The sequence below is a fragment of the Marmota marmota genome, unplaced genomic scaffold (assembly GCF_001458135.2).
Source record: "Marmota marmota marmota unplaced genomic scaffold, marMar, whole genome shotgun sequence".
NCBI classification, from domain to species: domain Eukaryota; kingdom Metazoa; phylum Chordata; class Mammalia; order Rodentia; family Sciuridae; genus Marmota; species Marmota marmota.
In genome coordinates, this window is record NW_025999982.1 from 13,847,560 (window position 1) to 13,873,549 (window position 25,990).

The 25,990-nt window shown below is 40.4% G+C and overlaps 2 protein-coding genes and 1 non-coding gene across 9 annotated transcripts in view; 1 reads left to right on the forward strand and 2 right to left on the reverse strand.

Moving 5' to 3' along the window:
- Pla2g7 (phospholipase A2 group VII) overlaps nt 1–22,563 on the reverse strand; it is a 35,778-nt gene extending 13,215 nt beyond the window's left edge. Inside the window, exons 1-2 of one of the 3 annotated variants that reach the window (XM_048805426.1) lie at nt 22,189–22,561; nt 4,670–4,737 (exon numbers count right to left, since the gene is read on the reverse strand). Coding sequence is in view for 1 of the 3 variants with exons in the window: in XM_015487827.2 (XP_015343313.1) it covers nt 4,670–4,778 (109 nt within the window). In the remaining 2 variants the exon portion in view is untranslated. Of the gene's footprint in view, nt 1–4,669; nt 4,812–22,188 lie in introns of all 3 variants that reach the window. The other 2 variants (XM_015487827.2, XM_048805427.1) reach the window with 2 other exon arrangements.
- Nucleotides 1–25,990, forward strand: part of Ankrd66 (ankyrin repeat domain 66) — a 55,749-nt gene that overhangs the window by 8,470 nt on the left and 21,289 nt on the right. For 3 of the 5 annotated variants that reach the window (XM_048805428.1, XM_048805429.1, XM_048805432.1), the window contains one exon: nt 21,527–21,686. The exons of the other annotated variants lie outside the window; for them this stretch is intronic. The gene's annotated coding sequence lies outside the window, so the exon portion shown is untranslated. The remainder of the gene's footprint in view (nt 1–21,526; nt 21,687–25,990) is intronic. 5 annotated transcript variants of the gene reach the window in all.
- LOC125617543 lies at nt 10,536–10,639 on the reverse strand. Its single transcript, XR_007348585.1, has one exon. It is a non-coding gene; the product is annotated as a U6 spliceosomal RNA (small nuclear RNA).

A 25,990-nucleotide genomic window follows, 5' to 3' on the forward strand; every position in this document is an offset into this window, starting at 1 on the left:
GAGCACCATGTAGGGGTTTTGAAGAATAAAATCATGGAGGTAGACATGGTCTTCCCCCAAGATGCTTGGGACTATCACTTCCTAATACAGCTTGCTGTCACCCTGCTTCTGTCTAGAGTATATTAAAGATGACTTCACAAATCTGTTTTTTCTAATCATGAACTTTATCTCACATTCAGATTTGCACTTATAACTTCTCATTGGGCATCTCTGTCTAATGCCATAGTCCAAGGTGAACTAAATAGCCATCTCCCAAACCACACAGCCCACACAACAGAATTCCCTATCACATGCATAGATAGAGAGAGAAACCTGGAAACATCTTACTCTTCTAGCTCTTTCTTACCAACCCCCATATCCATCTCAAGACTCAATTCTAACATTTGGTTTTAACTTAGAATCATATCCCCAATGTATCCCTGACCTTGTCACCTGTCTCACTAATTCCCTATCTCTTGATCAAGCAGTTGCCATCTCTCTGAACTGTCCTATGCAACATGGACCTTGACCCCTTCGAAGACATCCCTTACCCAGCTCCTAGAATGATTCAATGCACTAATCTCACCAGGCAATTCTTAAAATCTGTAGTGGCTCCCTGTCATCATGTGGTGTTTTCTTAAAGGGGGTATGTCTGGAGTCCTTTTGGAAAGCAGTTTGTAGGAGATATTTAAATGGGCACATGCCCTGCTAAGCAAATGCACTGTGACTTTAAGCACAAATATGGCCCTCTTTCTAGTTTACTGGGCTTGAAATATGTTGAGTTCACAGGCATACAAGTTAAATCCCAAGTTCCTGTAAGAAAAATCCTCTATGCTCAAACCCACTGCCTCTTCCCCTGAAGTAATCCCCTTCCTTGTGTCTTAGCACACTGAGCTCTTGGTGTCTCTGTAACTTCACAAATGCTACTATGACCTGTGCTTGAAATCCACTTGGCACCTTCAGAAATCATGCTTTCCTTGATCCACCCCCCCAACAGACTTAATCTTTTTCATTCTCAGTATCACTGATTCTAATATATACATATGTATGTATGTATACATAGAGTAACATAATGTGAATATATACATACAATTCTTCCTTTCACAATGTACTGGAGTTATGTATCTGCACACTGTCTCCCACAGTAAGACAGCGATCTCCACATCTTTGTAAAAACCTTTGACCTTAATGCCCTTTCTGGCACATAGTGAGCACTCAATAAATATTCGTTAAAATGAGATGAACTAAACTGGTCTCTTGCTCTTCTTTCAAACCGGTCAAATATACTCTTTTACCCACCCACTCCTGAAATTCCTTTTCTCTCTCTGGTGCCAAAACCCTTCTATACACCTGAAGCTTCACCTGTTCTCCTTTCTGAACTGCAGTCAAATCCATGTTTCAAGATGTTAGGTCCAAATATCAGTATACCAAACTCTCACTCTGCTACATACACTTGGCCTGCTCACTCCTTCTCCTTTATGGGACTGTGAGAGTTGAATCCTCTGCTGGGCAGATTCTCTTGTGTTTTCCATCACACTCTGCCTCTGCCAGTATGTTAGGTATTACACCAGCATCAATATCATTGCTCAGGAAGGCTTTTAGTCATAGGACCAAACCTATTTACATCCTGCACACTGGTGACTCATGTGTAAAGCACCTGCCAGTGATGAAGGCCACCTATTGAAATACATGACTCCCTACTCAAAGCTGATCCACAGACCGGCATCATTGGCACTTCTTGGAGCTTGGAAATGCACATTCCCAGACTTTACCTAATACTACTAAAACATAAAAGGCTCACTAAAGTTTAAGAAACTCTGTGCTAAGGTACCAGGTCACCTGGCTAGACACACAGGTCAGCAATGTATGGTCAATGACAGGAGGTAGTTCCAAGGAAGACACTGGGTGAACACACTCTGGGTATGAGATCCAGGTGACCCTATTTCAGATTCCAGGTGTATTTCCTACAAGGTATTCTTCTCTGGCATAGGCAACTTATTGCCCTGTTTGATCTTTATTAATAAAATGGGGATGAAAGCACTTATCTAGCCTGGAGGACAAGTGCAGTGGCAGTATAGGTCAAGTACGTAGCAGAGAACTTGACCTGTAACAAGCACTCAACTGCTATTAATTTTCCACTTCCCAGATTCAAATTAAGCCAAATTCATGATGAAATCCTTAGAGGAGTTTAGAAGATTTAAACTGGAGCACCTCACTTTCCCATTGGGAAGATTAAAAACTCAAGGTATTACTAGAGTTTTTTTTTTTTTTTTAACTTTACCTATAGGTGAACACTACAGGGTTTGTTTATCAAAAGGCTCTTCCTCTCCCATTCAAAACTTTCTACCGAGCCATGTTTCATGGTACAATAGGGAAACATCATGTTCAGATTACAGTGGGGAAAGGCACATCTGCCTGTCCTTCTGTGATAAGCAGCCTGTGAACTTCTGTGTCCCCACCCACAGGCAGTTATGGCATGGCTATACTGGGTTGGGAAGAGGGGTTCCGGCTCTTACAGTTCAGTGAGGAACCTCAGAGAACCATGGCTGCCTTGGAGACACTACCTCTGGAAGTCATTCTAGAGCCTTTGGAGGGCTCCAACCCACATACTGAATCTCCTCCCTTGTGGGATCTCAATTCCCCCACGCCCTGGTGACCTTCCAATAACCTAGGTTGCCCTGGTTGTTCAAAACATGATCTGCCTCAAAACCTCCTCACCCAGTATTCAGGAGCCACAGGTCAAGGTGAGGCTATAGGTCTGCCAATTGCAAGACACCTGACTCCTGAGAGGGTCACAGGACATGTCCAACTGACCCAGGTTTTGGTACAGGTTTCCAGGGTCCTATGGCTTACCAGGGTGGCTACAGAAAAGGCTCAGTGGCCTGCAGTTCAAAGGTCAAGCCACCAACAGGAGTCAGCACAAAGGAAGGGAGGAAGATTTGTCAGATGAGATGTCACTTTTAGATAATGTAGTTTGTGGTTCAGAATTTATAAATATCTCTTCATAATTTTGTTCAACTTTATTTTAACATTGGAACCTATAGGGCACTCTTAATCTTATTACATAATTTTGGTGGTGTTCATTTATCAAATATTCCTGATATTAAGTCCTACAGATGAACTGTACACCTTCTAGGAACATAAGCTTCTCTTCTATGGCTTTATGACCTCTATTAGCAAATCACATATCTCATAATTATTTATAAACACTTTACCTGCATATTTATACTGTGTATTCATTTAATAAAAATTATAAAGAATCATCTATTATTTAAAATTTTGCTTTATAAGCTATAATATTTTAAAATATTTATTCATTCATTTTTGAGTATTTAGGATGAGAAGGGCACAGGGTTCAAGGCTATGACTACAAAGATAAATGAAGTAATGTTACTGTCCCCAAGTTTCTACTAGTCCAGTGACAGATTTTCATGACTTTTAAACATAAGGGAATGGGGGTGGGGAATGTCTTGAATTTATCACCCTGTGTCAACAAAGAGTGTATGGTGTAAATGTCCCCTAGATGATAATTTGCCTGTGATGTAAAATGTTACCTATTTTCAGTCCAAGGAATTTCAATTGGATTTCAGATGTCTTGACTACAAGCTCTTTGTCTTAGTCATCAGTGCATCCTGATGCTTAACCTGCTGATAAGTGTTGAGGGATGAATGGCCCTTTGAGAGATATTCAATTTCCTATGCAAACATAGATATAAGATACAGTCCCTCTCCTACAAGGCATTTATCTCTCCAATTTTGAAGTAGGGCAAAAATTTATCTTGATGACAGAGAGTTATGAAATCCTTTTTGTAAATGTTATGGTAAGAATTCACCCATCAAGCCTGCACAACTAGATCTGGGGTGACCACATCCATTCAGGTGTGCAGATAGTGTAACAACACTCACAATCTGCCGACTGTTCTCCACAGGAGACCAGAGAGAGATGTTCATGCATTACAACCCTTTAGAATGAGCAGGAATTCAGAAAGCTCTGTAAACAATCTCTTTGCCTTAAAGGGCCTTCTTGGTGACGTGAGATGAACCTGTCTAGAGATGGCTGTCCCACTTGAGCCACTCTTTCTGGACTTGTCCAAACCTTCCTGACCTCTCCTTCCCTTCTTACCACAGGTGAGAAAGCAAGTCACCACATCCATTCTCCTCTGGCCTGTCTTGATGCCTACTTGCCCCCCACTTCTCCCTACTCTTTGGTAGAAACGATCAATACCCTATGGATCCCAAGACCCTAAAATGTCGTCTTCTCTCCCCACCCTCCACTATAGACCAGGACTATATCTGTTGACCAAGACACCTATATCTGCCTCTTTCCACCTTCATGGAAGCAGATTTTGAGACTGCCTTGGAGGGAATTCCAAGGCAGTTGTGTTACCCTGCCTGGGTGATAAAGGCTGCAAGGGAGAGAAGGGGTAGCACTGAGGGAGTTCTCTACCATCACTGTAACCCGAGATTCCAGTGAAATATCTCATCCTGGTTCCATTCTCCAGTCACTCTCTCAGTTTCAGTCATAAAGAAGAAAATATGAGGCCTTCATACTATCCTGGGAGAATTGAGGGTCCCCACAAGTATTTCCTGATAAAACTTGCTTAGAAGTCCAAATGTGCTACATCTCTGAGTCACCTGGGTGTTTGGAAACAGGTCAGTTGTTCAGGCCCTTCAACAAATAGACCTCTTACCTGCTGATTTAATAAACCCAGTGGGATTTAGTTGTTGCCAGTCAAAAGGATGAACCAGTACAAGGCAGCTGCAGAGGCAGAAAAGTACATGCAATTTGGGTGGTGCCATCTTGGGAGCTGAGCAGCGGTTTCAGCTTAACCTCTTCAAACAGAAAATTAAAAGAAAAAAGAACATGCAATGAAGAGGACTTAAAGAAGCTGACAAGTCGGGGAGGCTGGGCTATTAGCAATATTTGGAAAAAAATGGGACATGCATTTTCTGAGCTGGGTCTTAGGTAGGTTCTAGGATGGCAAAATTCTTGATCCTGTTGGGTGATAGAGCACAAAAATAATAGTGTTAGATCATTATATTAGGTTTTTGGTCATGAATTCTCTATTTTTAAAAATATTTTTAAGTTATTGATGGACCTTTATTTTCATTCATTTGTATGTGGTGCTAAGAATCGAATCCAGTGCCTCAGGTATGCTAGGCAAACATGCTACTACTGAGCCACAAACCCAGCCCACAAGTTCTCTAATTTTATAAGATTCTAGTTTGGTTATAAAGAAGAACATCAAAATACAGTAATTATAACAGCCATATATCATCTTCTTAATATCCACAGGCACATCCAGCATATAGTATACAGTTAACAGTTTTTACTAATGTTCCCATCATAATTATACTACTACTGCTGGGGTTAATGTTGGTGCTAATGATACATTAGTTTTTTCACGGATTTTATACACCTACTACACTGTAAGCTTCTGAAAAACACAGGTGAGTTCTTATTTGTGTCTCCAGGACTCAACAGAAGTCCGGGCATCAATTGATGTTTCAGGAATGCTTCTTGAATCATTGAATGAAACAATGGACTTCTGGACTAGGGGGTAATAATAAATCATATCATAATCAGACTGTATGCTAACATCCTATCAGCAAAAGCTGTATTGCATTTGTGTATTACTTTTCCCTTTATATGTGTATTACTCTGTCCCTTCAATTTTGGGGGATGATGGCAATGGCCCAAGTCACTACCATCTCTCAATATGAATTCTAGCAATATCTTTAACTTGTCTTCTTTCTTAACTCTTGTTCACAGTCTATCCTCAATTTTGTGGCCAGAGTGGCATGTTACTCCTTTGCTCAAAACTCCCAAATGACTCCATATGTCACCAAGCAAAGCATCATATAAGGCAGTCCTGCCTCTATTCCCTCTTGCACACTTGCTGCAACCATAGTGGCCTCCTTGTCACTCACCAAACATGCCAGGCATTCTGAGCTCCCCATCCCCATCTCAGGGTCTTGGCATGTGTTATTTCTCATAGGAAGGCTCTTCCCCTTGACATGCAAATGACATCCTCTCACTTCCAGGGTTTTGCTTCAGTGTTACCTTTACACAGAGTACCTTTTCCTGCTCTGTTTAAAATTGCAATCCAAACTTCATCTCTCCATTAATAATATGCTCTAGTTCCCTCCCTTCTTCATTTTCTCCAATGTTTATCACAAACTATCATGCTCTTGACATTATTTGTTAAGTGTTTATAATTTTTCCATTAAAGAGTAAGCTCTATGAATATAGGAATTTGTTATTGTTTTCCCCCTGCTGTATTACCAAGACTTAGAATAGTGCCTAGGACCCAGTAGGAGCTCAATAAATGCTTGCTGCATGAATAAATCTTGAATTTTAGTAGTTTCTGAAATGTGGTTACTAATACTAACTGAGCTAAGTTTCATGGTCTATGTGACTTATAGGTCCCGCTGTATTGAGATGCTAACTAGTTGACAGAGTTGTTTTTGTAAAAGATACCATACAGATATGTGGCATGACAATTTGTGCTCTCAAATATCTCTGTGTTTCCCTACACATCCTGGCCTCCCCTGTGATTGAACTGGGGCAACAGTCTCAGAATGCAACTAATTCTCAAGTAATGGAAATATGAACAGAAGGGTTTTGAGTCACCTGAAAGCCAGTGAGTCTTCTTCATCTGTTCCTTTGCCCACTCAGAGACCAGATGCTGATAAATGGGGGTCTTGAGGTAGAGGAAGCCTAGATTCCTAATCACTGGATAAGGAAGAGTCCCTGCCACTCCAAAGGAATATTTCAGGGTCAAGAAATAAACGTTTTTTTGTGTTCAGTCACTGAAATTTCCAGGTTGCTATTACATGAACATGATTATTGCACAGCATGGCCTATCCTAACACCAGACCTCAGACATTGAATCAAAGGGTATTTATTAAACAAATACTACATACACAACAATTGTGGTAAATACTAAAGAATTTAACATAATGCTTGCCCTAAAAGAGCTAATAATTGGATTTCAGAAATAAGACTAGCAGATACAATACAGGAAGTCATGAAATTACAGAGTCTCTGGGCAGCGGGGAGGGGGGGCGGTGGTACTAGAGATTGAACTCAAGGGCATTCAACCACTGAACCACATCCCCAGCCCTATTTTGTATTTTATTTAGAGACAGGTTGGTGGGGGATTAGTATCACTGAGCTGCTTATCACTCGCTTTTGCTGAAGCTGGCTTTGAATCCACAATCCTCCTGCCTCAGTCTCCCATGCCACTAGTATTACAGGCATGCGCCACCATGCCCAGCTTACAGAGTCATTTGACAATTTTTAAATGATATGGTACAAATTCAGAGGACAACAAGAATTCAGAAAGAAAGATTTCAGAAGAGATGGGGCTACAGTGAGATTAACTGTTATCATAGGAAGTAAAATAATTCTGGATAGATTGCTGGGGAAATTGTCAATGAAGCTCTAAGCTTCTCAGGCTACTTTGCAGAGTCATTGTATTTTTTTATTCAATATCTTTTTTATTTTTATTTTTTTGGTCAGAAAAAAGTAAGCACAGTGCAACTCTTTAAAATTATTTATAACTTTGGTTGATTCTATTTTGTCTTATTTCAGCATTATACTTAATTTCATTATAAGGTTAATACATGATTTCAAAAATCCAAATGTGACAGGATAAAGTGAGTCAAAAAACTGAGTTGTCCCTTCACTAATAATTACTTGCTGACAGATTTTTTTCCCCAGATGTATTATTATGCTTGAGTACATGCACACACACAAAACACACATGTGGACATGAAAATACATAGATATACATAAATACACATAGTTTTAAAAATTTTGTTTATAAAACTTCATGTTATATGTCCAACTTTTCCCTTTGATAGAATGTAATAGATATCTTTTCATTTTTAATTTGTTGTGCAATTTTGAAATAACAGGAGAAGTTACTCAAAGAAGTTCTCACCAAATGAATAATGATATTAGCAAGATTTGGAGGCCCATTGTGTGTCCAGCATTTTGTACAATCCCTGGCACAAAGTATTCTATTTAATTATTATCATAACAATCAAGAAAAGATGTTAACTCTTCCCTATTCCTCTTGCCCTGAGGAAGTCAGGGCAAGGAGAATTTAGTTGACTTGTTCAAATCACACAGGTGGGAGTGCTGGAGACCAGGCTTGTACCCAGAATGTCTCAGTTCCTGTTTTTTAAACTAAAACATACCAATTTGAGTTGTATCTGTTTTTCATTTGCTCTAAAACTGTAATCTATTAAAATGAATACACAAAACAACCATTTAAATGATGCTGTGGTGTTTAAATGATGCTGCTTCCTATACCAAGAGGATGACTTAAAGAGTTGGACATTGTTCTCTGAAGAGATGAGAATCTGTCTCCTTGTTTCCACCTGGTGTTATATTCAGGGAGCAGCATGCTGAGACTCTGGGAAACTGCAGAAGACTGAGTACAAATCCAGAGGAAAAGCTAGTGGGTTTTCCAAATAAACATCAGGCTATTTGTTAACCTGAAGCCTGGCTATTTGCTTACCAGCTCCCATGACTAACCCTCCATTACACTGTCATGACTAAGCTTTTCATCAGATCACATTACCCATAGGAAGCATTTATAGGAACATGAGTAGAGGGCTTTATAAAATTCCATCCCTGATGGTTTTAGCCTGTGACTAAATAAGAGGAAGGCCATTGAGCTCATCTGGAAGATCAATGAGGATAAAAAAGAACAAAGAGAAAGACAAAGTAAAACATTAAAAAAGGAAATTACTATTGGTTTTTAGCAATTTACTCTAATCAAAGGCCAGCTTGCCCTCAGCTCCTTGATGTTCATTACATCTCTCCCATCAGTAATCCCAGGAAGCCTCACAGAGAGCCAACTACTGGATGGGATTCCCCGAGCCCCCCAAGCAGAACTGGAGTGCTCTGTTGTCTCCACATTTCCTACCAGACCAGTGCCGGGACCCTCACCCTGGGTCCTCAGAGTGGAGCAGTGCAGAAACAAGGCCAGGTGAGATGGCACACAGGATTCCAGCCTGACCTCACTCAGCTTCTTACAAAGGCTCTTGGATACCCTGATATCAGATATTCAGATATCCTCTGAAGGCTGATACAGCATCTGATACAGCCAATCCCATGTTTAAAAATGGCTGCACTGGGACAACAGGATCATTTATTTGGTTTTATCACTGTCCTATCGTCATGATATCTGATCTGATCCTTCAAGTAATAATCTTCTAAATAATGTAATGATTGCCTGGCTCACTTGTATTTCCTATATTTATTTGTTCATAAATTCATTCACTCAGTTTTAAGAATGTCTGTGTGCTAGTCACTATGTTTGGAATAAAAAGGTTTTGAAAGTCAATCCAATTTTTGCTGTCAAAATCCCCAGCAGTGAGTCTTTCCAACAATAATGAATGCTAGAAAGATTATGTACATAGTAAAGTAAAAATAAAGGAAGAGAAACATTTTGTATCTGGAAGCATGAGTTCAAATGGAACACAGAAAGTCCATGAAACCTGTCTGAGATCACCCAGTTTTTTTTTTGTTGTTGTTTTTTTTTGTTTTTTTGGCATGGACAGGACTACACGGAGGTCTTCTTTTGCTCCAATGTGCTAAGTGATGGAAGAACCCAAATGAGATCCCTCTTCTGTCCACCTTCCTACTACTATAAAATTCCTTGCCCTTCCTCACCGCCTGTGACTCATCCTCGTGCCAAGACTGGTCTTGGCTGATGGTGAGGCAGCTGTGTTCTAGCAGTGGAAAAACCCTTACTAAAGTTTCCCTGAAGTCGGAAAGGGAAGTTTTCTCTGGACCTGGCCCCTCAAGAGCACCAAAGAAGACACTGCCCACCTTGGTGAGCAGAGGTCACCAGCAGACAGCAGCCTGCCTCTTTTTGTCTGGAAGCAGTCTGTACCTGCTTCCATTAGGGCACATGGTACTGAGTACTGCAATGCTCCCTTCATAGAATTGCTCCACCATATAGCCTGTCAGCTCTTCCATAGTCTGGAGGAAAGAGGACTTTCAATGTCCTCTAAATCAGTTCCCACAGGCAGTGATGTACTCTGGCTCCCCAGCACCACTGATGGCCACAGTTCAGACTGGAGGGAGGCAGGGCACCCTCCATCCTCCAGTACCACCTTAAACACACTCTCTGCACATCAGGAACCAGATTCTTCAGAATATGGTTTGTGATATCACTTCCATGTTTGAAGAGAGTGGGAATGGATAACACCTAAGGGTGAAAAGAACTTCAAAACAAACAGTTCTATTCTTAGAGTGGTAACTCTTCTTGCATTTCAATTAAAAACAACAATGAGAAAATCATTCTGCTAGAAATATACTGTTCCCTGGTTTGAGGCAACACCAGCCAGTCCTTTCTCAGGAGTTTTCCAAGTGAGACAGGTAGTTCTGGACAAGTAGTTCTTCTGCCACTCAACTACCGATACCTTTTGAAACTGAGCAACTGATGTATGACAAAGGGCTAAAGAGGTAAAAGAAGTTTTTGATATTCCTTTTTTTTTTGTCTGCTAATTTATATTTCTTTTTCTATTTTTTTTTTAAATATGGAACGCTTCTAGAATTTGTGTGTTATCCTTGCCCAGAGGCCATGCTGATCTTCTCTGTATGGTTCCAATTTTAGTGTATGTCTGCCCAAGTGAGCACCAGTTTTATATTTTTCAAAAGCTGAGAAAGAACCCTTTAGATCAGGAAGAGGACCTGATGAAGCCTGTTTCTGGAAATATCAACACATGGCTCCTGATTAACATATCACAGGCATCTGAGGAGAGACTTGAGATTGGTTTTCCAATGTCTCAACTTGTTGATTTGGGTTTTGTTTTGCAGGAACGCCCAAGGAAAGCAGAGAAGAAATCTGCTTTCCATTCAGACCTTGGGAATCCAAAACTTGATTACTGGTTTAGTTAAGGAATTAAAAAGGCTAGATATGAGACATAAGTAGCTATCACTTATTGAACACCTACTATGTACCAGCCGTGTCCAGCTCCCTACTTCGTATAGTCCCTAGTCCTTACAATGAGTAGTTAGGCAGCACCATTACCAACATATGACTGAGTTATGTGGATGATGAATTTTGGAGTCCAACAATTCTCTGAAGTGCATAAGAAAACAATCTTTATGATCTTGTTTAAATTTTAAATATATAATTCATATACAAATTGAAAAATTCTGGGTGAACATAATCCCAGAATTCTAGATGAATACAATTCCATAATACATTCTAGATTAATATAATCTCTCTAAAGAATCATGGTTAAAGTAAAACACAGAAAGAATTCTAGATTACTATAATTCAGAAATCCCAGAGAAATATCATCTCAATGATTATATTTAAGTGGTATGATTATATGTATTTGGCATCCTCTCCACAAGTTGTAACAATGTCAAGTGTCCCTTGGAGGGTAAAAATGCTCCCGAGTTAAACATTACTAGTCTACATAAACCCAACTGAGAGATGGGACAAAATCAAACACCAGGAAATGAAGAGGGCTGAAAGCTATGTTAAGAGAAATAACTCTTTGTGAGCCCTCTTGCTGAGCAGGTAGATTCATCTAATACTATGCATAGGAATTTGATTTGTGTTGTTTTTAGGCTTACAAAGATGTGTGGACCCTTCATTAATGCATTCGACCTGGGATATGGGCACATCATCAGGCTTGCTTTCACCTTATTTCCCAATCAGTTGAGTTGGGGGCTTTTCCTCCACAATGCTCTTCTCGGTTTTCCCAACCAGAGGCACCTGCCTCCTTCCCCTCAGTGCTTATGGCAATTTATTTCTTCTTTTCTCTTACACCTTCCTTTTGTCCATGATGTACCACTGTAGTCTAATGCTCCAGACAATCCATGGATACACCCATCCATTCAAACCTTTCCTCAGCACCCTCCACATGCCAACCACTGAGCACATGGCTGGTTTCTTGGTTTCTACTAGAGGCACACTAAACCCCTGCAGAGAAATGGTGCATAAGGACTCCAAAATGATGGGAAAATTTCGGCCTCCATGAATTTTGTTAGAATACTTTAATCAGAAAAAACAGAGAAATGAGTTATTATTCTAAAGTTAACACATGAGCTTTGTTTGCTAGCGCAGTATGGTCTTTATACTGCACTAGATGTAGAGGATGAGGATCTGCAGCATTTACAGTGCTTGTGGCTTCTGAAATGTCTTTGTCCCGCTTGGGTTAAGTGCTGGGAAGGTATGGAGGGAGCTATGGATTCTATCTGTAAAGTGTAATTTTGAATTAGAGATGTTTAGACAGAAATAGGTTCAGTGCAGGCACAAGGGGAATGATCAGTTCTGGGATAGGAGGAGGGGGGCATTAAAAGCCTTCTCCCATTCTATGCTCTGGTCACACTGGAGCTGACAGGAAAAGGAGTTACATGAGCAGGATGGTCTGGGTACACAGGAAGAGGAAGGAAGGTGTCTCACACCGAGGACACTGAGCGATAGCAGGGCTTGCTAGAGCTGAGGAATTGGTAAGGTGGGTGGCAGAGGACATTAGGAGAGGGATGTCAGGAGGAAGAAGGTTGAGGACTCAGCACAGAAAACCTCACTCACAGAAACATCCTAGTTTGGACTTTTGTCCTACAATTTGTAATATGTCCCATTGTGCCCAGTAATGAGGAACTCTCACCCACCCCATGCACCATGAATGCTTGCTGGATTAACATAGGAATGACTTCTGCACTGCAAAATGGTGTCTGTGTGTGTCCTCAGTACAATGATGTGTGTGCATGTAAGCATGCATGTATGTTGGGGACGCGGGATGGAAAATACAGGGTCTGGAGCCTTGGCTTCTCCCTTGAACACAGCTGTGCCCAGATCTGTTTGTGTCCCAGTGATTTCATGGTCGCCTCTTCCTTATTCCTTAGTGCACCTCTCTCTACTAAACTGTAGTTTTTTTCTTCTTAAATGGACACATATCCTTCCACCTGCCCTCCTGTCACTCACGATGGAAGAGCTGAAAACATTCTTCTCCAAGGAGAACAAAGAACATCAGAGCTATATTCCCTCTCCTTTGCCTCTGACCTAGTTCTGGGCCAATGATAACCCCTCCTCTGTCTTCCCCCATTCTATGCTCTGGGGACACTGATCTTTTGGACACCAACTTCAGCTTTCCCCAGTGCCTGCTGAGCACCTACACACTATGGTCACACCACATAATGACTTTACATTTAATTCACATGTCACTTTTTCAGATTTCTTTCCCCAATATCCTTTACTTTTCAAATTTCTAATAGTTCTACATGCCTGGTGGACCCTTAACAACACATTCTTCTGGTTTCTGATCTACTTCTCTAGCTTTAGTTCATATACCACCTGTTTTATGTGATTTTACTGCAAACAATTCTCCATGAAAGTATTATATAATTTAAATAAATGACCAAGCATTTCCCATGTTACCAAAATGAAAACAAAGCTTGCTTTTCTAAACCAAACTCCACTATAAACAGCCAAAAGCCCTTGGCTCCCTTGGACACTGGCTTCTTTCCCCTTCCACTGGTGGTGATGTGTGAGAGATGACCACAGAGGCCTCTGAACCTGAACACAGAAGAATGATTCAAAAACACGTCTTTAACTCTTAAACTTTTCTTTCTACCAATAAGTGCCTTTTCCTCAAGTGTGGGATACAAATCATCTAGAAATATCTTTACATTTCAGAAGCAGAACCTTGAAAAGTCTGGTGGTGACTCTGAACATCTCTTGGAACTAGAGACTCCAAGAAGACTGTTCTGGAACCCTTGATATAGCATTCTTCACAATTGTGTGAATGAAAAGCACTTCCACAGCCATCACCACAGGCCAATACAAAAATGCCAAATTTTCTTTGAGAAAAATATAATTGTACAAAAAGAACAACAGCTGGTAAGGCAAAACCCTGGGAACACAGGACTTATGTTTTAACACCAAAAATATTACAGAACAATGTCAGGCTTATAAATGAATACACTGAGTTTGGGGAGGCAATTTAAACAAGCCTTAAATTGTCCATATCCTTAACTGACCTTTAAATTACATTTTTGGGGGTTAGCATAGAAAGACCTTATACACAGGGAAACAGAACTTTAAAAACTTAGTGCAGCACAATATGCATTTCAACTCTATAAGAGACAGTATACATATATATACCTTTAATGGAAACCCTACAATGTCAGTAAGAGGATGACATCAATGGTGTTTTATTCTGTTGTTAACCTATGTATAAAATAATTCTTTATGATTGAGAAAACTGTCCACAATAAAATTTTAATTGAAAAAATATATAGAAATTGCCACATAAAAATTCATACTAAAAAAACAATGGATATAAGAAGGATAATGGACTCCTGGGTATTTTTTATCATTGTTTTACATCTTTTACAATAAAATGTATTGCTTTACTAATAAATATTTTAAAGGACATTTAATTAAGAGTTTGTATGATCATGAAGTGATTATGTTTAGGCCAAAGTAAAATATCATGTAGAGAATTAAGAGAATTTTCCATGATCCCAGAAAAAGATACATGAAATTGAAGAGGAAGAGGAGGGAGAGAGACAAAATAAATGTTTTTTAAATTTTTGAAAAGTTTATCATTGGAGAGTTTATATAGTTAGAAACTAATAATAATTTGTAATCCTTATATCTAATTTTCTCTTTTCTAATGTTTTAAATCAGTGGGAATATACACTCAAAATATTTTTGGAGGTGGGGGGGGGTCTCTCCCTATTTTGCCCAACTAGTCTTGAACTAATGAGCTCCAGAGATCCTCCTGCCTTAATATCCCTGAGGACTTTAAGTGCACCACCACACCTGGCTAAAAATTAATCATTTTTTTAAATAATAAAGACTGAAAATAATTTTCTTCAATTTTGCCTCCTCAACCATAGAGAAGGTGATCAAAAGTGAAAGCTCAGATCATACATTCTATTAGATATTTAAATTGATGTCACTTCTTTTTTTTAAATGTAGACTTCATATCTACTGCTGAAACCTACTTGCTCTTCAAATCTCAGCTGAGAGATCCAAATTCAAGCATGACCACCACTAATTCTGATTTCCCTTTTTCCATCACTATTAAGTTCTCATTAGGCACTACTTGCTTTTTTTGAAACAAAAAGGCAAACCAAAACAAATAGTAAAATGTCAGTTTCAAATCTGGAATTTCTGTCCAGAGCTAACAAGCTGATCAAGCAAAATCCATTCCTGGCAAGAGACAAGGGCAAACATGTCTCAACTCTTCTGTTATTAGTAAAGAATCAGAAAATAAAATATTCTTTCTGGGCATGATGGCACATGCCTGTTATCTCAGCAACTTGGGAGGCTGAGGCAGAGGGATCACAAATTGGAAGCCAGCCTCAGTAATTTAGCTAGGCCCTAAGCAACTTAGTCAGACCGTGTCCCAAAATAAAATAAAATAAAAGGGCTGGGGATGTGGCTCAGTGGCAAAGTGCCTCTGGGTTGAATTCCTAGTAGCCCAGGAAGGATGGAAAGAAGAAAGGAAGAAAAGAAAGATTGATTAATTTTTAGAATGGGATCACACCCCCCACACACCCAGTCCTCATTCTAACCCCTAGAATGTGTGAAGATGTTATGTTGCATGGCAAAGGAAAATTAAGAATGTAGATGAAGTTAATGCTATTAATCTTGATTGCCCTTAAAATGGGGAGATTACCATAGATTAACCCTTGGGCCTGATGTAGTCACAAGGATCCTTAAAAGTGGGTGAGGGATGGCAGAAGAGAAGGTCTGCAGATATTTGGGGTTGTCATAGCTGGAAAGGGGGCTGCTACTGCCATCTAATGGGTACAGGCTGGGGATCTTTTGAGATCTTTTGAGAGTTGTATGCATTCATGGCTATATGATGGTAGGTATAAGGTCCCAGGTATGCGTTTTGAGAAAATTTCCCCTGTGGTAGAATAAGAGACTCAGAAATCTGGCTCTGAATTCCAGCTGCCAAGGTTTGAATCCTGAATCTGCTACTTATTGGCTTAGCGAACACAGTGAGTTCTTACTCATTTTTTTGCTTCTCTCTCCTCATCTGTCAAAGAGGAGCATTAATCATGGGCTTACAGCCCTCACAGGAATGTCACTATTATTACTCAAATACTATTACTAGCTTCTGCCTAGCTCCAGCAGCCTGTCATATAGAAGAGACCCCAGTGACTGCGCTGTGAGGAGAGAGGTTCCGGGTAAAGGGAGAAACCGGGATTGAACAAGACCAAGATCCTCTTTTACTAGACGAACTCAATGTTCATGTCCTTCAAACGGGAACTGTAGTATTAAACTTGACACCTATAACCCCAAACAGGGGAAAATAATGAATCTGAAAAAACGGTACAGTAATCCCTCGTTGTACAAGATGGATACTTTCCAAGACCCCCAGTGGATGCCTGAAATCACAGATAGTACCAGACTATATATGTGTTTTCCTACATGCCCTGCAACATTTGCTACACAGTACCATAGTTAATCTGTCCTGGGTGTTTTATGCTCTCATGCCTCTTTGCATCTCTATTCTTGCATTCGGAGGCTATTGTAAAGTAAAATAAAAGTTATTTGAAAACAAGCACTGAAATACCCTGCCAGTAGACTTGATAACCAAGATAGTTACTAAGTAACTAATGGGTACTTAGTGTATACAGTGTGAACACACTAGGCAAAGGGAAGATTCAGTTTCCAGGTAGGACAGAGTGGGATATAGCAGGATGGCACGAGGTTTCATCATAATGATGACCATGGCACACACTTTAAAATGGCATGCCATTTAAAATTTATGAAGTTTATTGTTGAAATTTTCCATTTACTATTTCCTGACCATAATTTTAACCATGGATAACTGAAACCACAGATAGAAGGGAAACTACTATAATGTGAGCCTTAGAGGGAAGGCAGTTCTGGGAAGATGTCTTAAATAAATAAAATATTCAAATATACAAATATATACCACAAAGGTAAGATTAGAAATGAAGTTCTAACTTTCAAATTCACTCATCTGATGTGTTATGTACAAACCAAAGACAGTAAAATGAGGTAGAAAAGTAAGATTACATGTGTATGGCAGTTAGCAATAATGATAATTTACTCTGGGCCAGATACCATTCTAAATGTTTTATATAAACACATGCATTTAGTCCTCAGAGTTCAACATACACATGAGAAAACAGAGGCAGAGAGGTTAAATAACATGTCCAAGGTCATAGATAGAGGAAGCAGCCTAAATCAGGATGTGAACTTAGGCCCTGACTCTAAAGCAAAGATTCTCCACTTCATGCTACTCATGATTCATAGTGTGGGGGGCTTCCCTATGGGTTGTAGATGTTTATCAATTCCTGGCCTCTATCCACTGGATACCAGTAGTGACCCCTAATGTGGCAACCAAGTATGTTGAAGACAATGTCACCTGGAAGAGCAAATATCACCATTAGTTGTGAGCTAGTGTTCAGTGATGAGTTCTGCTGCAAATGATCAGGAATAATCTAACTGGAAAATAAGCTATAAACACAAGTCAAAAGAATAATGGATTAATAATAACAACCAAAAAAAAAAAAAAAAAACTAAAGACCTCTTAAGCTGCATAACAAAAGTGTAACATTTTAACATTTTGGAGAAAGGGAGGCCACCCTCCCATCATATTCTGTACCAGTTAGACCACATCTTATCACACTGATTAAGGCTTTAAGGATTTTTAACAAATGCAGACTCATATGAAAGGACAATAGCCCAGCAATAACCATAGTGATAACAGAACAAGACAGCAGGTCCCATGAAGAACGACAGAAGGAACTGAGGGATATGTACAGTCCAGATGGCACGTGACAGGTACTGCTCTAGGCAAAAGGTCTTCGACATGTCCCATGTGCACCCAGATTATTAAACTCCATTAATGGAAGCTCTTCAACAATTCTTCTCTTGACCAAAGGAGCAAAGCGCAAGTCTAAGGCCTCCCAGAAGGGATATAGGACTAGGAATTCCTGCATTGGAAGAGGGTAGAAGTGGAAAGGTCAGGTTGGACTAGAGAGTCGTAACCTGAGGTTAAAAATCAAAAGTCTACAAGGGCCAGCCAATAGGTAACTTACATGAGTCAAACAAGCCTAAGTAATGGAACGAGGACTGTACAACTGGACCATGCAGAAGGAGCAACTGCCCCTCTACTGCAGTTGATAACTTTCATGCAGGAATGAGAACTCCAAGATACTAGATCTCATTGTTTTCAAGAGAACGTGGAAAGCTACATTTGTATGTAATAACCAGTGATTTTTAAAGGACTGCAATTAATTGAGCATTTCAAAACATTACATGCATCAAACAAAATAGATTCAGGGTCTTATGGAGAGGCTGTAACATGTCCCTTGAGGATATCCCTCTGCCACCATCTAATTCAGGTGGTAGATTTGGCAGAACAGAAATTTAACAGATTCTAGACTTACTGTCACGTTGTCAGCAATTTGAATCAGCAGACTGGTCACTTCAAGTTCAAATTCAGACACACTGTGACCCATAATTAACCAATGGCATCTGGCAAATGATGCCAAAGGCTATTAAATCAGAAAGAGTTAAAATTTCCACTGCATACAATGTAAATGAGGAAGAACTCTTTTCTGCTAAAAGGCACATCTTATTTTTGTAAGTTGCACATGAAAGTGAGTCAGAAAAAAGACATGGGGTTGCCTCATGTGGCAGTTAGGTTCTGTCATGAGAAGGTCACCCACAATCTGAGTTGGTAAACAACTTCAAAACTCTTCCCTAATTCTCTAAAACTTAGTCAGAGATCAACTAGGGAAAGTTCAAGAGCCTCCTGTGAGAGAGAAGCTTCACTAAGGGAAACAGTTCTATTCAACTCTGGTCCACAGTCCTCTCTGGAAATTCTGCTGCCATGTGTAGATTTTCCATTATCTATAGATCTTTGCGCTCACAGATATCTGTGCACCCATAGCCAGGACAAAAGCCAATCTGTCCAAAGGAAAAAAAGAGATTTTGATATTTTTCCAATCCCCAGCTTCAAATATCCCATTTTTAATTTTCCCCGAACACATTCAACTTTCAAAATGTAGGCAGCTATTGTTTTTAGCATTAATAATACTGAAATTTTATGATGGTGAGTTTTATAGGTAACTCTTAGTTAAGGGTTTTCAAACCTCTGAACAGAGAATATTTTCTATGTATAACAAGTTATATTTATGGAGCAGAATAAAAATATGCATTGAAATTTATTAGAACAAGTTGTAAAACTGAAGCGCAGATCATTCAAAGTAACACAATATTAGCAAATAGTAATAAATGTTATATTACCCAAATTACCAAGGGTATTGCTTATATGTCATTACAGGATAAATGGTCTAGACACCAATGCCAGCACCATTTGTGGATGGGGGCTTTGAGACAGAGAAATATTAACTTCCCACTGTAGCTCCAAAAAAGGAGCATATGCCCATTTACTACTGTCACCTTCCACTAGGTCACCATCAATAAACTTAGAGCTAGTCTCCTTCCTCCTCTTTCCTTAGAATTCATTCTCCACACTGCAACCACAGTGCTTTCATAGAAAACATGAATCTGTGATATGATGCCTCTGCTTAAACACCATTCTTGGCTTCTACTTTGCTTAGAAAAAACTCTAAATGGTTTGCTCCAGCCTGTGAGACTTAGCATGACCTGGCTTCTGCTTCCTTACTCCTCCAAGTCTCCTTCTCCCTAGCCTAGCCAGGGCCATGCTGGCCTTCCAACTGTGCTTCCCATACATGCCATTTATTCCCAGGACTTTTGTGCTTGTGATTCTTCTGCCAGAACCATCTGCCTTTCTTCCTGGGGCCTCATCTCATCTCAAGTCCATCAAGGAAGTCTCTCCTCCAAACTGAATCCAAGAAAAAGGGTCCCTCCCACCTGTTGAATATACACACCACCATTACTATCACCTCCACCACCACTGCCCCAAACATCACTATACCACAGCACTCAACTTTTCTTCAGGGTGTGTACCACTACATGAACTCATCTAGCTCATCTGTCCATTCTAGAATGTGAACTTCATGACAGCAGATAGCTTATGTATCTTACTCATTGCTCTATACTAAGTTTCTGGCACATAGGTGCTGCTCAATAAATATTTTTGACATGAATAAATGACTGAACACAGTTTTACTAGGAATCAGCTGTTTACTTAATTCAATGAATATTCTTACAGAAAATGTTTTCTTTCTTCTCAACTACTGCTTATTTAAAAAAAAAAAAACTATAAGCCTATATTTATCAGCCTGTTTTTTGAGGGCGTATCACAAGCATATGGCTTAACGGGGCAAGGCAGTGAGAATCCTCTGTTCATGCCTTCAAACTACAAAGCTACACCAGAATTCTGGAACAATATGACTTTAGAACTAAATGGTCCCCTTCAACTTCTTTAAGACTGAGGGTACTTTCTCTTCAATGCTTGGCTTTACTCAAAACTTCTCAGTATCTCCAGGGGTCAATCTGAATGTCTTTCAAATTTCATGAATCATGGGGTGGGGGGGGGTCAGGCTTAAGATAAATCAGAGTATAAAGAAACATCTTTCTTTTCAAGAAAACACCCATCTTTGAAGGTTTTGGGGAAAAAAAAATACAGATTAAGGGGACTCCTAAATTTCATCTGGCCTTCTCAGAAGCTCCTATTCTAGTTTCTCAGGTACCTATTTGGCCCTTTTCTTAATGCTCTATGCCAATAGAACCACAAAGACCTCAAAGAGAGGTATAAATTGTATTTGTGTATAAACAGAACCAGGTAAGAAAATATGTTCGGGCTCTGCATGTTCATTGGGACCAATGCACAGAGGGGAAATGAAGAAACTGCTGCCCTGATTTGACAGTTCTGTATGAGGAGAAAGTCTTGGAGCGCTGGCCAAACCTTTCATACCTCAGAGAGGAATTTCTCTACTGCGAAATGAAAGTCAGAATCAGATTAACCTCTTATCTAGCTCTGGTACTCAGTGGCTCTGCTGGTAGCAACAGTCTGTGGTGTTTGACTGTCCTGGCAGCTCTGAGTCTGATGTGCTCAGGTCAAGAAAGAGCCACACGGCCAGCAGCAGTTCCTGTGCACAAACCTCTGTTGGAGGGAAACTACCCTCAGTACCCAAGGGCCTGGTGCTGAGGTGGCTTGCTGGAAAATGCTAAGTGGCAGGCTTCTACAGGACCACATTCTGCAAGGTCACCAGAATTTCCTCTGTGAGAAAATCTGCCTGGATGCTGGAAATTCTGAAGTGTCTCATGGCTAGAAGGCCATCTTTTTACTGACTAGTCCAATACTTAATGCCCTGATCCCCAAGTTCAGTGTTAGCCCCAAATACTTAATGCCCTGAGCCTCCAAGATTGTTAAAGCTTCAGGGGATACGTTTTCCAGCTCCTACTCATATACCAGATTCCTAGTTCAGCATTCTCATTTGGGTCAAAGGTCATTTGTGCAAGTCTGATTTGTTAACATATGCCTCCCAAACCTGAATCTGTATGCCACCGTTTAGGTGGCAAGTCCCTATGTATGAGTCAGATACAACTCGCCTTCCTCCTTTACCACCTGTGCAGAAATTCTGAGACCCACAGGCCCGAAGGAAAGTCCAAACTTTTCCAGTTGGGGAGACAGAAACTTCCATCAAAAGTTCCAGGAGATAATGAAGAAGACAATGTTTTCTATTATCTGTTTTTGATTGGCCTTTTGCAAAACGAGCCTCCTCTCGGACTCAAGGTAACAAAACAAAACACCTTTATCTTATCTGGAAGGGAGTGGGATGATCTAGGCAGGGGCTGTATTGCTTTGTTTTTGTAACTTTGTTCCTACAGCGGCTTCTTGGAAATGGGCTCCGAAAGAAAAATTTCCCGAAAGGTGTATGAGTGTGTGTATGCGCGCGCCTGTCTCGGTAGGAGATCTGTGGATTTAAAAAAAAAAAAACTCCTCTAATTCCCGCTTCGCCCAGCCAGATTCTCCCCCTTAGCACCGTATACTCAGGGCTACTTCCTCTGAAAAAGGCTTGGGATCTGCCACTCTCCTCAAGAAACAAGTTTGGCTCTGTTAGCTAGAGCTTCAGGGACTGAGCCCAGGACCAGCTGGAGAGCTCTGCAGCTCCCCCTAGCCCGCCCGAGCGGGTGGCGGTCCTGGCTCCCCACACCAGCGCAGCCGGAGTCTGCGTTAGAGGAATGCTCCCGCGCTTCTCCTGGGGCTCCCGCCCGCCCTGGGGACCCCTCCTCACCTGGCGCTGCGCTGTGCCACTTGCGGAAACCTGGATCCCTGGGCAGACAGACGGGACTGAGGACACACCAAATCCGATTGCTTCTCGCCGCCAGCACTACTAGCCTCTAGCCATCCGTTGTCACTGTGGTCACTGCGCCCTCCGCCCTCTGCGTGGCCCTATCGTCCGACCCTCTCCTCCCCCGGCGTGGCGGGAGGAGGGACCGGGAGGAGCCTGCGACCGCCGGCCTCGCACACACAGCTGCAGCTCGGCTTGCGAGCCTGTTCGGGTGCACTCTGCACTCTCTCCTGCTGGGGAACCCGCAACCTGGACCCCCCGGGAGCCTCCCCCGCCTCGGGATGGGTCCCCGCAGTGCCTCCGACAGTGCTAAGCTCTCGACGTACTGTTCACACACTAGATTCTCATTAGGTCTGTTTCCTGCTTAACTCATCCACATCAAGCCTGTCTTGCTAGTTTCATCTGTTCTCTAAATTCACAAAGATCACTAAATGATTCCGCGCTCATCTGTCATCTGAAATGCACGGTGCATCACGCTTGTACATACATTGCACACTGAACGCCAGTTTGGAAGTTGTGTGGACTGGGCTCCAGCTTGGAAAGCCTGCCGTGGTGTGTGGTGTCAGTCTCCTTTCTTTGTGCCAAGGAAATGCATTTGTGAGTTGGGGGAATATGGTGTTATAAGGGGACATGTTACAATACAGCCCAGTTTAACCCGGAGTTATTTGAGATTTAACTGAAACGCCTTCATTTTCCAATGTTGGCTCCTCTATCCACTTTCTGATAAAAGCATACGCTTTTAAAGCTTTAGTCAGAAACTCAGATAAAATAGAGATTTATGTGTGGTGTTATTAAAATTTTGTATTTTTAAAATAGTAGTTTGTCATTGGCAAATTGACAGAACTGGAGATGACATTTTATTTATTTATTTAGTAAATTTTATTCTGAGCACTGTAGTAAGAAGGCGAGGACTGTAGCTCGTTTCATTTTTCAGTGGTGTGATCTTGGGCAAGTCTGTTATCATCTCAGATTTCTCATCTGTAAAACACAGGTAGTCAGTCAGAAGTACCTTGTGAGAATGAAATGCCACTACATGTGAAATGCTTAGGACAGAACCTGGCATATGGGAAACATTCACTCAATATGTGGAATCTAATATTAATAGCTGCAAAGAAGCAGTGACTTATTTAAACATAACAATAAATGAAAATTTAGGTAAAACTGTATCAGCCTAGTGACAATTTCACTGTACTTCCTGTTAGAGCCGCCTGTGATAAACTGCCCCAGAATGCTAATTTCAAAGAGTACATTATACCCCACCAAAGAAAACTCTTAAGGCCCATCTTTGATTGATCTTAAGACCAGACCAAGAAGTTGGAGACTTTCAAGGCTTTGAGGAATGGTCCTGAAAACAATAATGAAATATTTTATTCACCTCTCTTACTGCCAGCAACATACCATCTCCTTCAATCATCAGATTACTTTTCCGGGAAGGGAATCCCAGAGTGATTGGCATTTGTTAGGTTAATAACTTGAGGAGATGTCCAGTGTAGTGTTCCTAGATTTAGCAAACAAACAACAAACAAACAAACAAGAAATGCAGGACTGTCCGTTGAATTTGAATTTCACATAAACAACAAATAACTTTTTGGTATGTCTTATGCAATATTTGGAACATACTCGACAAAATTATTTGTTGTTTACCTGAAATTCAAATTTAACTGGGCTTCCTGCAATATCTGACAATCCTAATAAATGGAATTAGTAAAGAATATTCCTCACATTCCAAAAAGACAAGTCAACACAGGCAGATTAAAGGTGAATTTGATGTGGGTTATTTTAAAATTTTATGTGGTAAAGAAAAGGTGGAGTTGTGTTTATAAGTTGATTTGTTATTGAGCTACTTCTTACCTCTTAGTTTCTGCCCGTATCTCCACCGACAGCAATACTTACTTACTATTTAGTATAAGTAAAAGTGGTTGCTTTTTGCTTTATTCAATATATTGAATATAAATACAATAATGTATTCAGTGGGGTTTTATTTAAATAGTGTTTATTGAGGGCCAACTGCATGTCAGGTACCATTTCACAAATGAATAAGACAAAAGTTCATGTCTGGAGGATAAGGAAATTTTTAAAAACCCAAAGTGCTACCCTATCTAGGTAAATACAGAAAGGTGGGTGTTCAGTGAAGTGAGTTAATTGTCCTAGGAAAGGTGTGGAAACCAAGGATGGGATCCATTGCATGGGATCTAATAAAAAAAACTGCTCCAACCGGAATGAGCAGAAGAGTAAAGACCCAGGATGGCAGTTGTGCGTAAGTCTGGGAAGCAGCTCATCGTTGAGTGGAGTAGGAAAGCTTCGGGGAGGTAAATGGAAATCCTTGAGATTATTACATGGGGATGGAATGCAAAGAAAAAAATTGGGACTATATTTTTCCACTTTAAAGTATACATTTAAAATTAAATCCAGGAACTGCAAGAGGAAAACATCCAGAAAAGGCCTGATGCAGCTTATGATGGATTGATCTGAACCTACAGGAGTATCTCAAACAGGAGACCCCATTTCAACCTGAAATCTAAGAATATTCTCCAAATGGCCCAGAGAAGGAAGTATAATCAGAAGACTGTGCTCAGCTACAGGAAACAGGTTTTATGCAGTCTAATCATAGCAGCACTGCTTGTTGGTTTATAACCTTTAGAATCACATGATAAACAAGCCAAAGAAGGATTAATGTGACTATAGGCAAAATGTTAGTCAAAAATGATTATTTTTTTTTTAAATGTGCAAGTAAAAGTAGATAGCAGGATGTAGGAGTAGGGAGAAAAGGTTGAGTTACTAAGGTGCTCGGTTTAGAAAGTAGAGAATCAGAAGATACTGCAGCAACTTTGCAGAGGAGAGAACACTGGGGGCTGGGCATAGAGAGGGATCTCTGTCAGGAGTAGAGGGGCCAGAATGTATGTGAGCTAAATCTTTGATTTGCCTAGAAGAAATTGGGTAGGAAGGGCCTACCATGGTGCACCAAGAAATAATGACATATCAGGATCTTTTGAAAATAGGAAAATACCCACCAGAAATCCCAAACATAAATTATTAAGAGTTTGGGGAATGGGACTGGAGTTGGGGTTAGGGTTACAGTGGGCTAAAGTGGGGGACTCATTTTTCTTTTTTAGTACTTTAGTACTTTTGAACAATTTGAACTATATGCATGATGACATTGAATAAATATTTAAAACTTTTGAAGACTAGAAATTTGTGAAAAGGAAGACTTAAGAAAATGGCTTTCAAGAATCAGTAAGACTAAAAAGAGCATGCTACAGGGACACTGCTACATGGATGTTCATAGCAGCACAATTCACAATAGCAAGACTGTGGAACCAACCTAGATGCCCTTCAATAGACGAATGGATAAAAAAAAAATGTGGCATTTATACACAATGGAGTATTACTCTGCATTAAAAAATGATAAAATCATAGAATTTGCAGGGAAATGGATGGCATTAGAGCAGATTATGCTAAGTGAAGCTAGCCAATCCCTAAAAAACAAATGCCAAATGTCTTCTTTGATATAAGGAGAGTAACTGGGAACAGAGTAGGGAGGAAGAGCATGAGAAGAAGATTAACATTAAACAGGGATGAGAGGTGGGAGGGAAAAGGAGAGAGAAGGGAAATTGCATGGAAATGGAAGGAGACCCTCAGGGTTATACAAAATTACATACAAGAGGAAGTGAGGGGAAAGGGAAAAATAATACAAGGGGGAGAAATGAATGACAGTAGAGGGGGTAGAGAGAGAAGAGGGGAGGGG